General features: G+C 29.5%; 1 protein-coding gene across 4 annotated transcripts in view; it reads right to left on the bottom strand.

Moving 5' to 3' along the window:
• Positions 1–17,622, bottom strand: part of LOC127281617 (glutamate receptor ionotropic, kainate 2-like) — a 193,326-nt gene that overhangs the window by 147,029 nt on the left and 28,675 nt on the right. For all 4 annotated transcript variants that reach the window (XR_007843063.1, XR_007843062.1, XR_007843064.1 and 1 more), the window contains exon 3: positions 3,619–3,780. Coding sequence is in view for 1 of the 4 variants with exons in the window: in XM_051305416.1 (XP_051161373.1) it covers positions 3,619–3,780 (162 nt within the window). In the remaining 3 variants the exon portion in view is untranslated. The remainder of the gene's footprint in view (positions 1–3,618; positions 3,781–17,622) is intronic.

Raw genomic sequence — 17,622 nt, 5'->3', positions numbered from 1 at the left:
TGTACTTACTTCACAAGTTTGCATAATCTTTAGAATCCGTGCCAAAAGGAGCATTTGATTAGATATGAAACGATGAAGAGAATTGTTGCAGTGAATTTTTATATTTGAAAATTTGTGGTTATACTTCCGTAGCCAAGTTGCTATAAATAACGAAATGATAATGTTAATGATGAAAAGAGAATTTTTGCCAGAGTTAAATTACAAGAAAATTCTCTCAAGTGGTCGTGTTAATTACAGTGCGAGGTCAAGGATTAATAAAATCAATAATTTTTATAAAAGTTGCTATTTTGCTTGGCTATTTATCGATAGTCGACACTCTTTACAATGGTTGATCCAGGAATGATTTTTTCATCGAACGTGCGTCCTATCGGCGAAAATCGTCGCACATGCTCCGTTGCCTTGAAAAGATTCACCAACCCTTAACAAAATTTACCCCAGTCTTCTAATTTTAACCGAGTATAGGAAAAGTTTTGTTTAATATTTTAAAATAATATTTCCTGTTACAATGAATAATAAGAACTGATCAACAGTCTTGAAACGCCGCATCAGTATCGTCAGAACCACTGATCAATAATAATAATCATCCATTAGTCAACTCCTATATTTGTCAATTACTTTGCCAAAAATTTATCTTCTTTCGACTAAGACGTTTCTAGTTATCCAACTAGTACTATTAACCAGGATTCTGATTCCATATCTGCACCAAAAACCGTCTACCCGGTTTTTGGAATCTGTTTTTTATCTGTTCATCTAGAAGCTGCAACCTATATTAAGGGTGAAGCCTTGTTATTTGCTTTTTCCCCCCAAGACTCAGGATTACCAGACGCTTGGATCCTGTTTACAAGTTTTCATCTAAACCCTAAAACAGTAAGCCGCACATTTAAATTCTTCATTTTGTATACAACAATTTATCATTCCTGGTGTTTACACTTTTATTCTTGCTTCAGAGGCATGTTTTTGTCATGTAGATTTAAGGATTGTTGACTCAAACATAATTCCTTCTTAAATTAAAGTAACACATCAATTTGAATTCAATTATAAAAAAGGTGGATATATATACAGATGAAAATATTTGGAATTCAATGAAACACAAGGAACTTAAATTAGACTTAAGCAATTAATTTTAAATAAATGAACACTTTTAACTTAAGGGATTACATCACTGTAGAATTTTCAAAAAATCGAAATTTTTTTTCTCTTAAAAAATTCTTTGAACCTTCTAGAATAAGAGACAAAAGATTTTATATCGATCGAAAAATGTTTTCCCTAAAATTTCGCATTCCTTCCCAAGCCGTGTCAGCTGCTCCAAACCTGCAGTAAGTTGTTACCTGCTCGTTGGATCCTCATAATACTTTTGAATTAAACTTTGAACTTTTCTAAATCACTAAAAGATGTCATTAGAAGGTCAACTATTTGGTCCTGGAATAGCAGACTAATGGTAAAATTATTTTTTCATGCATTAAACACATGTAAAAAATTTAAACCCTTTTTTCTCGAAACACGATTTTTCAAATCTGCACGCAGTATAACTCAATCAATTTTCATTTTCTTTAATACAAATTTTTCTCATATCTTTAAAACAACATTTCTCACAGAAATATGATGGCAGATTTTCGATATGATAAAATTACTATTTTTTAGGGACGAAAAAGTACCGATTTTTTGGTCGAAAAATCGACTTGTATTTCTGTAGCTATTCTAATGTAAATTAAGAAAAAAAATTTTATTTTGTTACAGATTAACTTTAGCAACCTCTATGCTGCGTGCAGTTGAGCCCCTCCAATAAAAACCATTTTCGAAGAACGACCGTTACTCCGCCATTTTGTAACTTTTTAAGATAAAAAAAAATATTTTTACAAACATAAAAATATGCCTAACAATATCCTTCAATTTAATTATCTTACTATTTCTCCTTCCATGAAAAAATAGCAAAAAAACGTTAAATTTCAGCCTCCTAAAGTATTAGTAAATATTTACTAAATTTTCAGTGCTGTAGGGGGAGCTTTCTAAAACACACAATAAACATCCTTTTACGTTGGGATTAGTTATATTTATAATTTATATTTTAATAATATTAATGAGTTCTGTTAATTGATTTGATAAATAATTGTTGTATTTAATTTAATACTTAATTAATTTTTTTCATTTTTTAAATATTTTTATTTATCAAGTAAAATTTTGCAAAGAATAAAAGATTTTATCGTAAAATATCAACTCACGTGAAATTCAGACTTTATCACGACCAAAATGTATTTAGCTTGAGTTTTCACAGGTTTTTTTTAAAATTTTTTTTCTCTTTTTTTTTAAATTGAGAGACGCATATCACAGTGAAAGATTTGGATTATTTGGTATTGAATTTCATCGGAGATTTACGAAACGCATCGTGTCTACGATTGAAGAAAATCAATATCCCACGATGCAGTTCACCATTTAAATCTATGGATTTCAGAAAATTCATGATTGAATGTATCCTCCGATTTAAAATATTGGAGACTGTACGCAGTCACTTCTTTTTTTGCGTATCTGGAATATTGATTTTTAACATAGTTAAAATGCATTGAAATTGAAGGAAATAATGTCAGTTTGCTCTACCGCATAAGTCGATATGCATTTCGTATATATACAAAAACCAAAATGTATAAATAACGCGCTATATTTTTTTTGTCTTGAAAAATTTATGGATTTATATATATATATATATATATAAATCTCTATACGTACACAATTTCGTAAAACGTGACGGTTTTTAATAAAATTCCTCTGACAACTAATTTAAATGTAATTTAGTTCTTCCTGATTTTTATGATTTTGATTCCTCATAGAGAATTTTAAAAAAATTGATTGGATTCGCTACTCAAAGAGATTTTTGGAGTTACGAATCTGATAACGAATTTTCAAATTTCAAAATGGCGGTTCCAAAACGTCAAATGAATTTTTTTTAAATTTGATCAAAATTAAATGATTTAGGATAATTTTGAATCGTATTTTTTTCAGTAATTAGAGAAAAATAATTTTGTCAATGGAAATTTTGAGGCTACTTTTGATGTACTCTTAAGAAACGGATAATACGTTTCTGACTAATGTTATAAAAGTAAGCCATAATATATATATGTATATGTACAAAATAATAATGTGTTTGCTATTCTCGTAACGATTACGATGGAATGCAATCCATTATTTTTCTTTGGTCATAAAGAGACAGGGCAATAAATTTTCTATTCTTATGGCTTTGTTATACTATAGTCTGCCGAAACAAGTTCAATACACTTGTGAGCTCAGATAATAATCTTGACAGAGCTACTTGTCTTTTAAGTATATGTCTTAAAAATCTTTTATCTTTTATAATAACAATAAAGTGCAAACCTTTCGAATTTCTAGTTTACATAATTAGTTTTTATGCATTTAGATAGATTGTTCCAGTAAAATTATTCTGCACGCCTCAATTAAAAAGAAAAAAAAAACTTCTGAAATAATTATTATTTTACTTCTAATTTAGTTTTGGTTTAAATAAACATTTTTTTTGCGTTTAAAAACAAATATCGTAGAAAATAAAATCTATGGAATCTAAAAATTCGTTTTAGTAAAAAATATTTTGTTTGTCAAGATATCAACTCTTACCTTTTTTCGATGCGTGAAAAGAGTCATCTTTGGGAACGTATTGAATATCGTAGACTAAAGTTGTTTTTGGTAGAATAATTTTTTCTTTGTTGATTTTGTAAACAGCGTATTTGAAGGCCAGCTCGGTGCTGCTGTTTCTTTGGTCATGAGTGAATAGTGCTCCTGGAAATAACAAAAAAAATAATTTCTAATTGTTATAATAAAGTAAGTAAACTTAATTTTAAACCCCCAAATACTATCTAATATAATATATATATATATATGAGGCAAAATTCCTGAAATGTCCGAACAAAAAATTAAAAGTTCTCGAATTTAATCCATACTTTTCTAAAATGTTGTTATTGTTGGTAAAAGTCTAAAAATCAATTATTATTGAATTTAATAAAATAGTTTTTGAATTACAACGTTTTTTATTTTTGACTTTTGAAAAAAAAAATTTTTTTCAATGTACAATATTTATAAGTAGAATGCATAAAAGTTAACATATATATAATGATTTTTAAAGCTTTTTTGACGAGCTACACGCTGTTAATAAAAATTTTTTTTTTTAAATAACATTTGACCTTGAAATTCAAGGTCAAAATGTTAATTTACGTTTATCTCAAAATCGGATTTTTTAAAATTATTTTTAACTATCTCAATGGAAAGCTTGACTAATTTCCTACAAAACATGTAATTTTCAGAGTGGGATCTTTTAAAGTTTTTGAGATATTAATTAATTAATTAATTAATGTTTATAAGAAATGAAATATTTTACAAACGAATAAAGTTACCGTAATTCTGAAGTTAGTATTTGAAAGTTAACGTAATTCCGCATCCAACGAGCCCTATATGAAGTATTTTGGATAAGTAGATTGTTAATAAACAATTAGTTAACATTGCAATTGTTTATTAACAATCTACTTATACAAAATACTTCATATAGGGCTCGTTGGATGTGGAATTACCTTAACTTTCAATTGGTAAGTTCAGAATTACCATAACTTTATTTGTTTGTAAAATATTTTATTTTTTACTAACAACAAGCATCCAAAAGCCCTATATGAAGTATTTTTGTTCAATTTTAGTTAAATAACAATAAAAAATGAAATATCTTACAAACAAATAAAGTTATCATAAATCTAAACTAACCAATTGAAAGTTAAGCTAATTCCGCATCCAACGAGCCCTATATGAAGTATTTTGGATAAGTAGATTGGTTATAAACAATTGCAATGTTAACTAATTGTTTATTAACAATCTACTTATCCAAAATACTTCATATAGGGCTCGTTGGATGCGGAATTACTTTAACTTTCAATTACTAACTTCAGAATTACGGTAACTTTATTCGTTTGTAAAATATTTCATTTGTTATAAACATTAATTAATTAATTAATTAATATCTCAAAAACTTTAAAAGATCCCACTCTGAAAATTACATGTTTTGTAGGAAATTAGTCAAGCTTTCCATTGAGATAGTTAAAAATAATTTTCAAAAATCCGATTTTGAGATAAACGTAAATTAACATTTTGACCTTGAATTTCAAGGTCAAATGTTATTTAAAAAAAAAAATTTTTATTAACAGCGTGTAGCTCGTCAAAAAAGCTTTAAAAATCATTATATATATGTTAACTTTTATGCATTCTACTTATAAATATTGTACATTGAAAAAAAATTTTTTTTTCAAAAGTCAAAAATTAAGAACGTTGTAATTCAAAAACTATTTTATTAAATTCAATAATAATTGATTTTTAGACTTTCACCAACAATAACAACATTTTAGAAAAGTATGGATTAAATTCGAGAACTTTTAATTTTTTGTTCGGACATTTCAGGAATTTTGCCTCATATACAAAATAAAATTTTATCAACTCTTCAGATTGCTAAACAATTTTTATTCACGATTCACAGGGGGTGATTTTTGTGCGTATAGAATTGGAGCAAGTATTTCGGTGCTTCTTTTTGAAGTGTAATTCAGAATTCATAGATGTCTCATACAAAAAACATATTTCCATTTCCGAAGTAATTCGCTCAAAATGCCGGAAGCTATTTGTCGAGGAGGATAGAGAGGCCACACGCCAGCTCTGGCGATGCAGTGTAAAAGCGTTTTAAACAGGTACACTCTTAACCTATACCCCACGGGTATTTTAACCACACTGATATATGTAATCGCGATATTTTTAAAGGTCACGTAAAAGATCAAGAAAAATTCACCACAAAAGGATTTGTGGAAGAAAAAAAAATCATCTAGATGAAGTGACGAAATAAAGCCGCAATTTATTCAATGGGTTATCTTTTTTTTTGAAGAAAAAATCTTCTAATATATTATAGTATTATCTTTCTAGTCATATGAGAAGCTAAACTTTTCCTATTTTTAATATTTTTGACGAAAAAAAAACCCAAATTTTATAATAATGTCGTTAATTGAACATCATCAACTACGCTGAGATTATTTAGATAAGGAATAAGAAATTCTACTGAAACTAAATCAAAATTGACATCTTTTAATAATAATTTAAGAAAAATTCGAGTGCACTTTAGGATCAGATGAGAAAATCTATCGTTTTAGACTGAAAGAGACATTCCTTTATCTACTGCTAGAAAATAATCGTTGAGCTAAGCTAGGTCTGGCACGTTTCGCTGATCCGCCTTTTTCCTTTATTTTTTCCCTTCCAAGCCTTCGGTGTTCTTTTGGTTTTTTTTTCTTTCTTTTTTTTTTTTTAGTTTTCTTTTCGCGAGTAACTAATCCATTTACCCGTAAAGAAATGGATACACGTTGGCGCTTTCGTCCCATCCTTTCCTATATTTTACACCCGTTTTTCTCACACTCCTCATCCCATTTCAACCACTACATTTTTCGACCAGTGTCCCGTCATACACCTGTTCTCGTTAAGTATATCAACTCTACAAGCTGTTTCAAAAAAAAAAAAAAAACTAGTGTATCTTCTCTAATTACAAAAAAAACTCTTGTTCCATCGATAGAATTGTATTTTAAATAAATAAAGCGAGGAGAATTCGTGTTTTACATAATCGGCTTCAGTATTAAAGCTGGGCTTGGCATTCTTTTGCCCCAGAGCTCTCTTTCTCTATATCTCTCTCTCTCTATATATATCTTATCAGACGAAACATACACTTAAGGTCCATTTAATGGCCTCAATAAAACCAAGTATACTCTTTCAACCGTCAAATTTATTGCACACAATCCTATACTTTCATTGGGTCTACTTCTCCTTCTGTTATAAAGTATGTAATAGGGCAAGTAAACCACGTGTACAATTCCAAATAGGTCAACCACAAGTTACAAAATTGCTCACCGCAAAACTTTTCGCGATTATATTTATATATAGATAACTAAAATAAAAACCAACAAAATTAATTGCAATACAAATTTTACAATTGTCATAATTATGTCCTAATTTTTAATTAATCTAATCTAATCTGTATTTGACGTAATATTTATTTACTATAATTGTTCTTTGGCCTAATCATCATCAGTAAACCTAATTTCCCTTTGCTTCAATATTTCTGTAATCTAATTTTTATTTAGCATAATTGGTATCTGAACTAATTGGCATAATTCTTCTATAACCTAATGCTTGTGTATCTAAATCTTTATTTAACTAAATTCCCTAATTCTTCATGCGGCACAATCTTTATTTCAACTAATTTTAAATTAATCCTTGTTTGGCCTAATCTTAATCTAATCTTCAATTGTCCTAATTTTTGAACTGTAGTAACAAACTCATTCGCATTTTTAATTTCTTTGAGATGTTCCTTGACATAATTTTTATTTGCTTAAATATTTATTTAATATAATCCTCCTTTGGCCTAATCATCAGTAAACCTAATATCCATTTGCTCCAATATTTATGTTATCTAATTCTTATTTGGACTAATCTTAATCCAATCTAATTTTCATTTGGCCTAATTTTTTAAAATTAGTAACAAAGTCATTGGTATCTTTAATTACTTCGAGGTGTTCCGATCTAACCCAGTGGGCATCACAAGACATCTTTAGAATGACTTTAGAACGTTCCAAAGTGTCTTAGAACATTGTGTCTTTGGTTTAATATTTAATTTGTAATTTTTTGACTTATCGGATCAATATACTGATCTTTATATACCTCTGCATAGGCAGCGCTATTTGAGGAACTTGAGATATAGCGCCCATGTTGGATTGTAGTATAAGTACAAATTGTGGCGCTCAAGTCAGGTGGTTAGTGACACTGAATCAGTGTATTCGCTGTGATCAGCCGAAATTGATCTCGATCGATCGTGGTTTTCTGTTGTCAAGTGTTTTTTTAATTTATTTGTGAAATTGTCCATTTTATGTGCAAATAAATTGGTTTTATTGTATTTCTACTGTGCTTCGTGAGGGAGGAAGTGGAATAACGTTTTATAAGTAAGAATCGATATTTTTTTTAAAAAAATAATTTTTTTAATAATTATGTCACGTCACCTTAACATTTTTTTATAATATTTATGTAAAATTGATTTTTTTAAATACATTTGTAAATAAATAATTGTTTTTAAATAAACAAATATTTGTAAATAAACAATTATTTATAAATAAAACGAATATTTGAGAGTAAGTCAATTGTTTATAAATATTAAATGTATAATAAATAAAATAATTATGTGTTATGAAAATAAGGAAATCAACATACGGAGTCACCAACTCATAGAAAAAAAGCAATAAACACTTTGCATGTCTGTGAGGTACCGATCTTGAATCTAACCCAAAGAGGCGAGCTGGTACCGCCGCGAGAAATACATTGGAAAATATACCTATATAAAGGGAGACCTTTTACTACGAAGGCAGTCCCAAATTAAACACACGGAATTCGTCATAGCAAGTGTTAGATACAGTTTCCAAAATTATCATAGTTCTCAGTGGTTACGTGCGGTAATAAAAATCTTAACGACCAAGAAGATCCAATCTTAGGAGGTCAATACTGCTAATTGAAGACTCCTTAATTTTACATCCTAAATGTAACCATACCAAACTTTAAAACATAAGGATTTATTTGATTGTATAACACTAATTGTTGAGAACATTCTACATTTTTTTAAATAAATAATTTTTATATTATATTTTTTAAATCATTCATTTAATAAACCTCTTCCCAACTTAGTTAATTTAGCTAAGTTAAATTGAGGAAATTAGAATAGGGAACAATTATAAGTTCAGCTTAGTTAAAATTAAAATTTATTTAAAATATGACATAACAATTGATTTAATTTAGTTTTTTTATCTCTTATAAACGTATTTATTTCTTTACTTTAATCAGTCGAAAAATTATCCTACTTTTTGCTTTTCAGGTACGCAGGTTCTCACTTATACAATTTGTTAAAATGTTGCAGTTGTAAAATTATTTACATTTTTATGTAATTATACATTTTTAATTAATTCATATTTATTTGTTGTAACACTACAACAATAAATTCATAACTTATTAGAACTTTCTGTTCGGTCATATAACAACCAAAACAACTGGAAAATTAAATTTTTTAAAAAAAATTAAAGATTGATAAATTGAATAACTCTATAAGCTAAATCTCATTTTTAGAATTAATTTTTTTTAATACAAACTTAAAAGATAGTTAAGTTAAATAAATAATATTATACAAATAATTAATAATAATGTGTATTCTGTTATATAGTAAATTTAGAAGAAAATGGTTAATTTTTTTAAAAATACTTTAGAAATTTTTTGAATCGTTTTATGTACTATGCCAAAAAACAAAGGTTGAAGTTTATGTTAGCTTTTGAGTTACACACTGTAAAAAAGAATTGAGTTTTTTAACGAGTTTTTCGGGATGAAACCTTTGATTTACTTTGTAGAAAAATGCCCGTTTTGCGCTCTCTCTCTCTCTCTCTCTCTCTATACGCAAGAGGTAGATGTTGATTCAATAAAGTGCAAATGAAGCGGAAACTGGGGTGTTCTATTTCACATGAGTGCAGATTAAAAAATCAAACAAATTCTTTTCATCTTTCAAAAATTTAGCACAATTTTTTTCTGTTGTTTTAAAGATTAAAATAATTTTTAAATTTTCTTTAGCATAATATTTACACATTGTAGTAGAATGATTGTACAAAAATTTTCGACTGATTTCGAAATGATTCGGATTACTTTTGGATCATTTTCGAACAATTTCTGAACTAATCTGTTTGAATTTAATACGAAATCAGTGTCGATTTTATGGTTTTATTTTTTATTGCTTACAAATATTTTCGGTTTCTATGAATTTTGTAAATTTCAAAGTGTAACGTACAAGTGTTTACCACTTGAGGTTTAGTATTTCATTATTGGTCCTAAAAGGAAGAAATAAATAATTTATATTAATGAAAAGAAATATGTTTTTGATGAAACAGATGTTTTTCCTTGTTGAATCGATAATAAATTTTTATTTTTAGTTTAATTTCGAAAGATTAATTTTGTAAATTTTCTCCTATAATTTAATAATTAATATTAGGTATCTTTTACTATATAAAAAGGAAAGTCTAACCAAAAGAAATATATAAAATAATAATGAACTTTGTCTTTCGACATAAATAGTTAAGATCTAAAAAAAATTACACTGTCATCAACAATACACCTAAAAATAAATTCCCTATGATATTTCACGACTAGAAATGGAAAAAAAGATCATAAAAGATGTAAGCGATATTAAATCGAAGACCATTTATGATTTTGTTGTTTAATGAAAAGAAGAGGAAAACTTTTATATCGTGTTGTATAATATAAATGGTTTGAATGAAAGTGCTTACAGCGCTGATTCCTCATGAAATTTTAACCTCCGCGCGCGTTTTCTCTTTGCAAGCTCAAGTTGAATTCGTATATAAAGTATGATGATGGTTCGATTAACTTTCCTCATTCGATTATAGTTATCGTCCAAGTCCGCCCGTGGCATTTAGTCTTCTGGCTGTTCCTTTTTCGCCATTTCCGTCACCCACAATTGAAATTAATTCCGTTTCCTCCCAGTCTCTCTCTCTCTCCCTCCTTCTCTCTTTTAACCCATTCACAACTCTTCTCCACGCCTACCTATATTCTTTCTTTTTTTTTTTTTTACTTTTGTTCGCAAAGATAAAAGTCGTTTGTGTTTCGTAAAACTGGATTTGATTAAAATTACATTGGGAAAAAAAAGGAAATTCTTTTAATTCCATATACAATATTTTTATTTCCAAAATTTATTTAAATAATTTTTCATTACTTTTTAATTTATCAAAGTATTTAATTGTTAATTAAGTAAAATTACTATAATTAAATCGTAATCAAAACAAGTCAAAGTATTTCATGTTTAAAAAATAATTTAGTTTTGTTTTTAAATAGAACTTGTTTCATGAGAGGGAGTATCTAGTACTCCTGAATGAAAATAAAATTTTTGCCAAACCGACAGTCGACATTTGAATAACTAAATTTATCTTAACTTCATTTCCTTAGTAAATCCTTTTACTCTCGTACGCTACTAATTTTCAAATTTGTTCCAACAGGATAATCCAATTTATTAACTGTATGATCCTGAAAATTCATACTTCAAAAATATCCATTGAACGTGTACCGAAGATAAAACTTTCGAAGAACTTCAAATCACGGTTTTATATTTCTCTAAATTCTTAAATAAGGCTCTCAATAACCTTGTTCAATGCTGATTCTAATCCATGACTGTTTAATAATAAAAAAAAATTAAAATTCTTTATATAATTTTGTCATAATACCTAATAATTCTTTAATTAAAAATGTATCTAATTATGAATAACAATGTGGCTTAAGTGAAATTTTAAACTTCTAATAATTATTTATTAATTAATCACAAAGACAAGTGACAAATTAATGAATCTTGTTAATTATGCGTGAATGAAGTTTCTCTCTAAGAAAAAATATCTTAATAGAATTGAGTTGAATTTGAATGGCACTCAAAATGTCCCTTAGGGATTCTATCCCTTGTGTTAACAAGACCTTTCTAGACTCTTTGCTTTCATTAGTAAAACTGACTTCCTGTAGTTCGTTTAGGGTCACAAAGTATAATGATTCAACCCAGAGACTTAGATCTCAATACTGCTTCAAATGCACTTTGAGAAATTGAAAGTAATTTCGTGCCTCGTAAAGGACAAAAGAAGGATGGGATATATTCAAGATGGAGAGATTGGCAGAGTAAAAGATCTATATATATATATAGAGGGGGATGTTAAAAGAGACCTGTACAATCACCCGGGGGATGAAACATTGTTTTCGTAAAGTGAATTTTTTCATATTATATAAATAAGAATTTACCATTATTTTTTCAATGTTTGCATTCTTTTCTAAATTAGCAAATTAATTAGATGCTTTATGATAATATTAAGACTATTTTGACTTTTAAATTGACTTGAGAGAATAATTTTATCAATTAATTTTATGTTCCTTTTAGGAGAATCTGCATAACACTTGGATGTCTACATTTGGGGTTAATAGCAGAAGCCTGTACTCTTAGGTTCTTTGATAATCTACTAAAAACCACACCTTTTGGATGGATATATCCTCATCCCTTAGCAAAGGGATGAGGATGATCCTCCCTTCGGGGTTTTAACTTCGTAGGTGACCATGAAATTTTGCTTTAAAGATCACGCCTGTATTTTAGCCTATTTATGCTTGGTTTTTGCGAGAGTCTTTTTTGCTTCCTCGAGGGTAGACTTGAAGACACTGCGTGATTCACTATATGTGACGTGATTGATGCTTATCTTGAACTATACTTTGCATAAGAAGCAACGGGCTTTTTTTACAATCTGCGAACGTATGTTCAGCTACTCTGCATTTGAAGTACGTAGACGATCTGTTATCGTTCTGTGTAGATCCGAAACATTAATGACACAACACAATTATTTTTTTTTAAATCGAGGAGTGCAGAAAATTAATTTTCTTCTTAGCTTTTTGAGAACTTCTGTCTACACTTGTTGAATCTCTTCTTCCTGGGTAACGCAATCCAAATCGCAGATCTCAAGACCTTTCGAACCACATACTACATCTAATGCATTTCGGGAATTCGTCAACCCTCTTTGTGAAAATCCTGTATAAAAGGTCTACATTTGCCAAGAGAGATCAGTTTTGATTTACCAGCACGTCATTTTCTTATACGAAATCTTATACAAGTATTGTTACTCTGCTCGATTTTATACTCAAGTTCGACTTAAAAGAATTTTTAAATTAAGTGTTAGAAGTTTCTAGATCTACAACAACTATTCCAAGTATTCAACGATTATCCTGTCGCAATATTTGGAAAATCATCTTTTCTTTCCTTTTTGCGGAAGAATCTCATTATTTGGACTTTCATCACGGTTTATTGAACTCCGGACCTGTGGTCATCACCTGGGCCCGTCAACCTTCCTGAGCGCTCATAAATCGACATCTGGTACCAGCCGTTCTTCAATTTTACTTCGAAATTTAAAAGGTAAGTCATTATTACTTTATTTCCTAAATCCTTTATAACCTGTTGTAAAGTCAATAGTAAACTTTTGCATTCCTTGTTACAGTGAAGTGTGGACATCCCTTTTCCAAGACTGGTTGCTTCAAGATTCTCTCTCTCAATAAGAACAATTTTTATAACTTAAAAAATATTTGTGTCTAAAGAAACTTGTAACCTTGTGATTTAAATTCTATATTTTGCTTTCATACCTGTACCATTAAACTTTCATTCAGAAGTAGAAGACGAGTCGATCAAGATGGATCGCAATTGCAAAAGGTGACGGAAGAACTAAATCCTAAACAAACCAGGACAAAAAAGGCGACGAGTGGATCTACAATGGTGATCCGAGTTGCAACCGGAAGGACATATGCCGACGTACTAAGTAAACTTCGTAGGAAAGTGAATTCGGACGTCAGTCATACGTGGGTCGTGAGTGCAACGCCTACAAGAATAAGAGACTTCCTGATCAAAATCAGAGATTCCAACAAGGAGGCATTTACCGCAGAGGTCACCAAAGCGGCATGCCACCAAAGCGGTTGGAAAGCGTATTTTGTGGATCGAAGGATCCCAATGAAGATCTGCGACCTGAATTGCCTTACCCAGAAAAAAGAAGTGCAACAAAGATTGAAAAAAGTGCTCGAAAAGCCAGGAAGCCAGAAGGTGATGGTCCTAGGACCCAAGAAGCAAGGTATGAAGCTCGCAATTGTAGTCACCGATTAGTTCAGCAAAAGGTGTGGTTTTTAGTGGATCAACCAGAACAAGAACTTTAATTCTTACCTAATCTTGGATCACCAAGCACCTCAAGCTTTGGTTACCAACAGTTATGAATATCCACAATACTTTAAGGAGACATTTTCCCCAACCTAATAATATGTTTTTGAAAATTACTTATGCAAACATAATTTCTACAAAAAATTATTCATAAAAATCAAATTTATAGTTAAAATTTCAAAAATTTTATCAGGTTTTGTTAACTCGCTCCTTTTTTATACTCTAACCTTCTGATGTAGATTTTAAAAGTACCTTGTGTTTGAGGTTGAACTTTTTTTTTTTTCTGAAAATTTGTGTAAACTATGATTCTTAATCAGTCAAGTTGGCAAAATCAAGTGCCTGGAAAATTGAGTTACGTCTCGTTAATAGTAGAAAAGGATGTAGGGGTGTGAGGGAGCAAGAGAGAGAGAGAGAGAGTTTGAGGATTATCGCCACTCTATGAGAGGGTAGCGACTTAACGTGGGATAATTCCTTGGGTGATTATAGGGCTCGTTTTGAGCCGACTATCCAACTCGGACTCTGGTCAACTATCTATCGTCGAATGTATGAACTAGTTTTCACCCAAGCGTGAAATATACCCAGTACTTCCAAACTCCCCTCTCTCCCTTTCCTTTGCACCACCACTTCGTACAAAGAGAGACAACGACATTCTCCGCACTACCATTTCCCTGTTTTCCTCCCTTATATATATATAAAGCGTCAATTATTCATTGTACTTGATTTAAAAGATAAAAAAAAAATCTATCGTGAAAAATTATTTCACAAAAATTCTATAGATAAATTTTGCCTCGAGGTTAAACTTTTCAGGAAAAATTCACTTTTCTTTTTTCTTCTTCTTTCTCTGCGGTGTTTATATCGTGGTGGAAAAATAATCTTGTCCGCAAGGAATCGTACGCTATCAACGAAATTATTTTACACGATCCCTCGTGTACCGGAGGGAGAAATTTATTTTTATATCATATAGTTTAAGGTTTGAAATTTTTTCACGATATAGGGATAGAGATCTATTTATATTTGAAATTCTGTAAAAAAAATTGATGTACAATTTTTTCCTTCCATTATATACTGTAAAGTTGTTTTTTTTTATGTGGTGGTTGTGGGGTAGAGGGCTTGATTTCTTCGAGAAAATTCTTAGGTCGATGCTTTCGCCTACATGACTGGTGTCTCAATTCTCACGCCGTCGATACCAGGATTGAAAGTTCGATGGAGTAAGTTTCGTATTTCTCCTTTTGCCCTGGTATACCGTTTTTCACACTAACCTCGAAAATGGAGTTTATCCAAATTTCTTTTAGCTTTTTCGTTTGACGCAAATTACGAAAAACGAAATTATAAGAAAAATAATGTTTTACTTTATTATAGAAAAAAAATTATAATTATTCCCTGTCAATAAGAAATAAAATTAAGAGTAAAATAGTTATTAAAATGCTGTTGCATTAAAAATAATAATTGCGCAGACGATATAGGAGGAAATTATACAACGTTGATAGTGAGCTTGTTCTGTCAGAACCATTTTCTACTTGAAGACCCGAGCAACCCTAATTCAATCCGATCGAAACCGTAGCGGTGTCAACTGGTGCCAAGTGGTTACTAGGTCGGATTTTCTATCTCTCAATTCCCTGACCAAAATCGATTGACAACCCTTTCGAGTTTCTTTTTTTTAACGCTAATTTCTAATTCAAAAGCAAAATTTGCGAAAAGTATTTTAATTTATTGATTAAAATATATATTTAGTTTAATATATATAATGTAATAAATTTTTTATAATTGAACAAAATCGATTTTTAATAAAAGTGTTATTAAAAAGATTTATTAAAACCGTAATATGTTTGGTTGATTTGGGATTTAGGGATTTATACGTATCCGCACCAGGCGTGCAACGTTCAGCGTGAACGCTCGATATGCCATGATAGCGATAATTAATAATCTACATATATAGTCAAGTTAGTAGCCTATTCATCTCTCGATGGTGGAGATTTGAATCATACATTGTTTGAACAAACTTTAGTAGTCTAATATTTCTCATCATTTGAAGCAGATAAATTTCAAATTACATACTAAGTTTACATGTCAAATCGAAATTTTATTTTACAACCGTCATTATAATTATAAATAAAGTAATGCAAAACATTGTTTCCTAATTACAATTAATAAATAATTCTAAAAAATTCACGATTTGTACTTCTTTGATTAATACCTGTTTACGTAGGTTAAAATTTACCGAACAAATTTTTTTCCTATATATTTATTACTCGTAATTGATTTCCACTTGTAGGTATGTTAATAACTGTTTGAAACAATTCAACTAAACTAGGTAGAATAGATTTAAGATGAAGCTAAGAGAAATGAGGTAAAAATTACTTGCTCATAAGTTTCAAAACTTTCGAGAAGATAAGCAGAGACCTGGTATTAGATAGTAATGAATGCTCGGTTTGCCAAAGGCGACAATTTAACTTCTTCAGGGAGAGGAAGAGAGAGAGAGAGAGAGAGCAGATCAATAATGCCTCAATAACTGAAGTTCGATTCATCTCTCAAACTCACTATCGCTGTTTACTCCTATTTCACCAAGCTCCAATAAAAATAAAAATAAAACCAATTCTTAAAGCACTTTTAAAGATTGAATCCTAATATTGAGGTTCGGAAACATATTATAAATTGCAAAATATTTTATCGTGAGTTTCATATCAATTTAAAAAAAATCGGTACAATAATTCAGTATTGCAAAATAGTACAAATAGTATTAGTAAATAATAATTACATCATTTTTATTAAAAATCTATATAATTTTATGAAATTTTAACTATATTGAAAAAGTTCCAAACACTTTTTTTTTATCTAATTGCAAGTGAATTTAGAAATAGAATCAGAATTATATCTTCACAAAAAGAACTTTATATGTAATTCCTCATAAATAAGAAAAATAAGTATGCAGAATCCAAGTTACGTTCTCTTCAGAAAGTCATTTACCTTATGTGGTGCACCTGCAAGTTTCTCGTACGTCGCACCTTCAAAATGCAACAAGACAAATGCTATGTTGAATAATACATCAAGTTTTGACATTGTATTAATGTTCAATATTGAATGAAAAAAATTCCACAAGTCGCATTATTATCGTTCAAATCTAAAATTTGACTGAATAAAATTGTCACTAGACTTTCGAAAATCACCCTCGAACTATCTAATTTTAATCTCAACGATAATTTTATATTTATTAAATTCCTTGTATATAATACAACATAGATTTAATCGTTTACTTCTCTCAACTTTGAATGTCAATTATTATGCAATCTTATCTGAAAACAGTTGACACAAATTTACATGTTTAACCACTCAGTTAATGAGGAATGTTTCGTAAATACACTTAAGCATTTCCTCGTTAGGCAAATAAATTTATTTCACAATCGAAGTTTTGTCCCCAAAAAGTTTGATATTTAATTTTAATAATTCAATAATTAATCTAAATAATAATTATTATTATTTTCATAAATCAATATAAATAGCAATTAATTATTATTGTTAAGAAAAATAAATGAATATTTAATTAATATGAATACTAAGTGGTCTTTGTTTCAAACCAGTGGACACGCGATAGAGGGTATATATATAAAGAGTGAAATGGTGGGTTAAATTTTCAATAATCGCACTCATGACTATGCGGAGTGTAAAGCGGAGACTATTGTGGTTTGCACATGTCAGAGGCTAATTGTACCTAATCCATCTGCTGTGACAATATGCAGAGAGCATCTTCTGCCCTCTGATAATTAGCACAATTCTCAACGTTAATTCAGTAATAAATTAAATTCCATCAC

The sequence above is a fragment of the Leptopilina boulardi genome, unplaced genomic scaffold (assembly GCF_019393585.1).
Source record: "Leptopilina boulardi isolate dan_hultmark-lab unplaced genomic scaffold, ZJU_Lbou_2.1 LbouV2_273, whole genome shotgun sequence".
Lineage (NCBI taxonomy): Eukaryota > Metazoa > Arthropoda > Insecta > Hymenoptera > Figitidae > Leptopilina > Leptopilina boulardi.
The sequence above is the reverse complement of the archived record's forward strand: the minus strand, read 5'-3'. Positions and strand labels throughout refer to the sequence as shown.